This window comes from Monopterus albus, unplaced genomic scaffold, assembly GCF_001952655.1.
Source record: "Monopterus albus unplaced genomic scaffold, M_albus_1.0 scaffold376.1, whole genome shotgun sequence".
NCBI classification, from domain to species: Eukaryota; Metazoa; Chordata; class Actinopteri; order Synbranchiformes; family Synbranchidae; genus Monopterus; species Monopterus albus.
Window position 1 is genome coordinate 90,893 of NW_018128256.1, and position 6,732 is coordinate 97,624.

Sequence of the window (6,732 nt, forward strand, 5' to 3'; positions counted from 1 at the left end):
AAAAAATATACGATGGGGATATTTATTGACCTAAAAAAAGCATTTGATACAATCAATCATGAACTATTATTGGATAAGTTAGAGAAATATGGGATCAGAGGAAATGTTTGGAAATGGATTAGAAGTTATTTGACACAGAGGCGTCAATTTGTGAAGTTGGGTGAATACCAATCGAGTGAGCTTGATATTGTATGTGGAGTGCCTCAGGGCTCTGTTTTGGGACCTAAATTATTTATATTATACATTAATGATATATGTAAGGTTTCTGAAATAGTCAAAGTGGTTTTGTTTGCTGATGATACTACCATTTGGGCATCTGATGAAAACCTACAGCAACTCGTGGGAAGGGTTTCAGAGGAATTTGTGAAGATAAAGAAATGGTGCGATAGCAACTTACCATCTTTGAATTTGGAGAAAACTAAATATATGGTATTTGGGAATCGTAGACCACATAATGAACTTCAATTGAAAATTGGGGGTGCTAACATAGAACGAGTACTATTATTGGGAGACTATTGTTGGACACTGATACGCGAGGCATCGGGCAGTGACTAGAAGTGAAAATCTGAGGCAAAACACTTTTAGATTTCTTTCATGTTGCTTGGGTATCGCATCGTAAATCGTATATCGTAGCGTAGGCCTGTGCTGCTAGAGACATAAATGCAGTTTTCTTAAAACCCCTGCGTGATACTGAAATTCCGATTACATATTTGTGTTCAGTGTAAAAATCTATTGGTTTCACCAAAAATTTTAGCGGAAACAAAAATTTTCATAAAATTTGTTGGCCAGTGTTATCAACTGTTCATCTGGGGCCCGTTTCAAGAAGGCGGTTTTGTCGAAACTCAGAGTTTGTTAACCCCGAAATGAGGGAAACTCTGAGTTTTCGGTTTCAGAGACGGAGGTAACTTAAACTCGTGAAAGCGGGGTAAGTTAAACCCGTTTCACAAAGAGAGGTAATCTAAACTCAGAGTCAGTTACTATGGCAACTTACTCTGTGAACCTAACCTGGTTGGGAGCAGGTTTTGTTCGGTAAACCCTGAGTTTCCTCCGGTCTCCGCCCCTTTTTAAAGTGAAAGGTGTTTAAATAGGCCTACCTCATTTAATCTTTCAGTACATTCATAGATTGCACATGTTTCCGTCACGCAGAGACCAAAATGGCATTTCCATTTATAGAGGATCCTGTAGATGAGGAGGCTGTATTAATTCGCAGGGAATTTAATTTACGTCAGGAGAGGATATTGAGGCCACAAGTTGATTTTTTGTCATATCCCCATGTATTTTTATTTGAGCGGTACCGTTTTTCTAGAGAGTCCATAACATATATCAATAATCTTATCCACCCATACATCAGACACATCACCCATCGTGGCCGTGCTCTTACATCCGAGCAGATGCTTTGTGTTGCGTTACGATTTGTTGCAAACGGCAGTTTTCTTTATAACATCGGGGATGCAGAGCACATTAGTAAGGCCACAGTATGTAGAATAGTTCGGAAAGTGTGCCGCGCCCTCAAGCGCTTTCTGTGAATTTTTGTTGTGTTTCCTGGGCACAAACCCCTCAGAGCCATTAAAGAGGAGTTTCACAGGATTGCAGGTTAGTGGTATTGAATTCGTTTCAGCAAGGCTAATCCGACAAATGATGATCAGTTAATAACATCTTGCTGTGACCTCTGGAAATAAACTAATAATTAGAATCCCCTTCAGGATTTCCTAATGCGGTTGGATGCATTGATGGCACACATATTCCCATCAATGCACCTACATGAAAATTAAAATTCAATTCTTATATTATTACATCAGTGTTGGGTCAATTTTAAAAAAGTATTTTGATTAATGTAATAATTACTCTCCATAAAACATACTGGATTATTTATTAATCATTACTTTACAAATCCCATATCAACCACAATAGGAATTTTAAGAAAGGGTAGACATAAAACTGCACTTTTAATTCGTACAAAAATCGGTATTTTATGCAATTACTGAAGTTACTCATTCAATTATTGAAGAATTAAGAACCATTCCTTACTTTACAAGTGACAAATAATAACATTACTAACATTATTTAGTAATTACTTACACCGAACACTGTATGATTAAAATGTAAACGTACCCATTGACTCGGGCAGCTATTTTCCCCCAAGCTAACTCTTTCTCTTTCGCCGCTGCAGCCGTGTTGTTTTTTTTTTTACGAAATATGGGCTCGTAGTCACTATATGCTTGTAGTAGCACATCCATTTCTGTCGGGGAAAAATGCGGACCTATTTTGGCTTGGTCCTGTTGCCATGGTGACTCGTAATTTCTTCACTCCATTGTTCAGGGCTTTTTATAGTCGCGTGGCACGCGCCTAACTCTGAGTCAAACAACTCAGAGTTGATTAAACCAACTCTTTTCAGCTGTTCTGAAACCGAAAACTCCAAGTTTTCCAACTCTGGGTAAGTCAACTCAGAGTTCAGGTTTGAACTCTTGAGTTTGTTAAACCTCCTTCTTGAAACGGGCCCCTGGTGACACATGCTTGACACATGATACTGTATCAGTGGTTGATGCTCCCATCAAGATATTTTTTTATAAAGCCGACTTTCACAACACAGTATTTAGTGTCTGTTTAATTGCATGATTATTCCTGTCATACACAAACATGGTAGGCTACGATATGTTCAAGTATACAGTGCTTTTTAGAATCAGCTAAGAAAATATGCTAAAAACATTGTCCACTCTCACACACGTTATGCAATTCCCCATGGCTTAACATTTCTGAGGAAATGTGTATAGCATCACCCCTGTCAGCTGAATTACTCAGAATATCCCCTCTGATTCAGATTGTATAAACAAAAAAAAGGAGTTACTTCTGTAAAAAACCATGCAATAGAGCACAAATGTATTAAAGCCTGTTCTTATTATCAGGACGTCAAATACCTTTTCCATCTCATACAGACACTAAAGAATACCTCTGGCTTTGAGGCACAGTTGTTTTCAGTTGGTATTTGACACAGAGCAACGAGACTGGTCACAGCACGCTCTCACCCCAGGGCATTGTTAGGTATTTTTAGTCAGATAGATATTGGATAGATACTTTATGTATTAGAAATGTTAGTGGAGATAGGGTGTCTAGTTAGACTGTTAAATGCTTAGGCCTGCTTATGAGTTTCTACAGGGTACATCTGGTCAAGGATAACTAGAGAGAAGAGTTGATGACTGTCAGCAGACAGGGTGTTTAATATTATTATGACATGTATAACTGTAGCCTTAGCCATAATATGTTATGTTTAAGTCACGACATGTACTAGAGGTCGTGAGAATGTTTTTAGCTACACACCACTTCACCAACAGACATACACATTCACACGTTGATTTGCTTCATGTTTTGACTACTGCTATGACCAGCTGCAGAGCTGGTAACAGACACATCTCGGTTGACGTTTCTGTGTAGTATGGGGCTAGCCCAACCGAGGGGATATAATGTATAGGCCTGGTGGGCTCAGGGTCTTCCATCTTACATCTGCCTGCGTGCATGGTGGAGGTGCAAGATACTTGAGTGTGTAATGTTAATTTTACCTGTGATCCTTTGAATAACTCAGCACTGTTTTGAAGTTACTTGGACTGCCTCATCTCTCAGAGTTAGCATGGTAAGACGGACCATATCCTACAGCATCAAGTAACAGAGCTTTCTTGTGAAATGCCAAAATGTTCTCCACAAAAGCTCAGTAGCTATACAAGACCCTGGAACAAGAATGTGTTGCATGTTACATCCTCTAAGGCAAAATGAGAAACAATCCTTCTAGTCAAAGGTGCAAATCGCTTCGACACCTGCATCAACTCCCCTGGGGGAGGTATGTGCACCAAGGTAACCAGAGAGGGAGGAAATTAACTGTGATCAATGGACATTTATGAATTCACAAATACTTATGATATACTGCAACTAACTGTGACCCAGGGACCACCAAAAGAGAGGGCCGCTGCAGTGGGGCGGATAAACTGGATGGGCACTATTCTAATCCTGAAAATCACCTTGCTTTTCTAAATGATATATATTTGCATGGACATGACATGATTATTCACAACAAAAGGTAATACGTGGAAACATGCTTCTTAGAGTAAATCTACATTATTGGTCACATGGGTCAGGGACCACTATCTGAGAACCCTTGACTTACTGCATCTCTTTACATCCTATGTAACATCACTTTATATAGAATTATTACACTATGAATTTTACAGGGAGCCCTACGTTTCTGATGAGCAGTCACCGGCCACATCAACCTGCCCAGTGTTTGTTGCTTTTTGCTTTTCTTTTCTCTCTCTTCTGTCCACTCACCTCAACCGGTCGAGGAAGAAGGCCGCCAACCAAGAGCCGGGGTCTGTCAGAGGTCTCTTCCTTTAAAGGGGAGTTTTTCCTCCCCGCTGTCGCAAAGTTCTGCTCAAGGGGGATTTGTTGGGTCTTTTCCACTATAATGATAATATTAATAATAATAAGAGTAGCAGTATTGTCTAGACCTTACTATGTAAAGTGCCCTGAGATGATTTTTGTTGTAATTTGGTGCTATACAAATAAAATAGAATGCAATTAAACTCCAGAAGCAGACTGTCAGGTTCATCTGATGCACAGACGATTCAGTGTTAGAGTAGAAAGAAAAAACATGTTTAAAAAGTTGATTTAAAAACCCACCAATAGCTTGGGGACTCAAAATGCAACGCATCCATCCATTAAATATACCACCTATCCAGAAGAGGGTGGTGGAGGGCTGGAGCCGATCCCAGCTGACACAGGGCGATAGGGTCCACCCCAGACAGGTCCATAAGCCAGATATGGATAAATAAAGCATGAAGTACATAGAGTATGTATGTGGTTTTTACAAACAAAGCTGTTTATTTTAAATTATTCTGTACACAGTATTTGAAGGAATAAGATCATACAGGGCCCAAAAGGACACCCCCATTAACCCCGTTAGCAAATATACAAAATAAGATGCTCAGTGACTAAATGCTTGTAACTTTCAGGGGTGGGAGAAAGCATCGAATCAAATCTTCCAAAACCATTCTAAATCGTTGTTTGGAACAATGGTGACAGAATTTAAAAAAGGCGGAACCCGACTGTGAAGTCAGTGCAGCACGTGGACGTTTTTTTTTTATTTTTTAGCTTACTACTTAATTGAATCGAAAATCATTCTGGATCGAATCGTGACACCAAGAATTGGAATCGAATCAAATCGTTGAGTCCGCCTAGGATTCCCACCCCCAGTATAATTACGAGAATAAAACTCACCGTCTTTTCAGAGAAAGACTGAAGCGTAACAGCACATGCACACTGGGTTATACTGTTCCCCACCATGTGAACAGTGACAAATGCTTAGCATCTGAATTGTCTGTACAAACTGGAGGTAAACTAAGCACCTAAGGCAAAATGCCTTCATCACAGACTACATGGACTAGCACCTTGTCTTTAAGTGCTTCGTTTTGTCTGTAGACATACATTGGAGTGTGGTGAGCAGGACTGGTTTCCCCACCCTTGTGCTCCTCACTGTTCTCTTTATCCTCCTCGGAGATCAGGTCATTGTAAGAGGCCACACAAAGATCGTGGTCCTGGAGTGACACAGGGTATCGGAGTGAGGCTCTCTCGATTCGCACCGAGCGTCTAACCGGGGTGAAAAAGCGGACTTCCTGTCCATTCACCCGCACTGGTTCTCTCTGTTGGCTTGGTGGGCCACTGAAAGGAGGGGGGGGGGAGGACAAAAATCAATCATAATTCTGAACAATGTGTGCAAATTAGTTCCTAAGTAACCTCACTAATTGATGGACCAATAGTAAACTGACCTTCAGACAGTTCGGGTCACACCTGCATGTTTTGTCCAGTGAGCTTATCTGGCATAAAGCTATTGTCTGATAAGGCTACGTGTAACTTTATCCAAGTCACACTATTCACTGTATATCCACAAACATTAGAACAGAATTTTAATACAAGATAAACACGTCAGATTTTATTAAGCAGTAAGAAGGAAGCATCATGCTTGAATCTTTCTTCTTTCAGATGTTTATATGGTGAAGACACTGATTTCTGTCCCTCGTTTGTCCTTTATTTAGCCATTACAAAAATTTGTGCAAGTTACTAATCTGAATTACTGCTAATGCTGTTAACTTATGTGTGAGGCTACAAAAATATGGAAAATGTCACTTTTCTTTCTTTTGTCACAGACAAGAGATTTTTTTACTTACAAAGCAGAACTAATTTTAACAAAACTAGCTAACACAATATGTTACAATTAAAAATGTAGTCAGTTGCTGGACACTGTAACGATTCAAACGCACCCAGGAGTGGCTGTGATCTTGTACTTGACTACTGATGAGTCTCCTTTCTCCCCGTGGATGAGGACTCTGGTGGGTTTAGGGGTCCTCAGGGGGTTGTTGTAGTCCTCACCAGTGCTTTCAATTTGGTCCTCCTCTGTCTCATTTTCCACAGATGCTGACAAAAACATGAACATCTAAAGTCAAAGTCACTTAAAACAGACTTGCACTTACAACAAAATGAGACCATGTTAGGTACCGATTGGAATCAGTTAATTTGCTTATTCATGACGTGAGTAATTGGAATGACACCACATGAGACATACAGGTCAGCTACCTTGGATCACTTCCTTTTTCTTCAGAATCTCAAAGACTACAGTCCGCAGCTCGTCCACTGGCTGGATGAAAAACATGGAACACAGAAAAGGATTTGTTCATTTTAGACGGGGGTCGA

General features: G+C 40.1%; 1 protein-coding gene across 2 annotated transcripts in view; it reads right to left on the reverse strand.

Moving 5' to 3' along the window:
• Window positions 1–4,843: 4,843 nt before the first annotated feature.
• The window catches only part of ckap2l (cytoskeleton associated protein 2-like), an 8,928-nt gene continuing 7,039 nt past the window's right edge, over window positions 4,844–6,732 (reverse strand). For both annotated transcript variants that reach the window (XM_020585790.1, XM_020585789.1), the window contains 3 exons: window positions 6,616–6,676; window positions 6,303–6,456; window positions 4,844–5,703 (listed from right to left, as the gene is read on the reverse strand). In XM_020585790.1, the coding sequence (XP_020441446.1) occupies window positions 5,391–5,703; window positions 6,303–6,456; window positions 6,616–6,676 (528 nt within the window). In that variant the 3' untranslated portion in view covers window positions 4,844–5,390. The remainder of the gene's footprint in view (window positions 5,704–6,302; window positions 6,457–6,615; window positions 6,677–6,732) is intronic.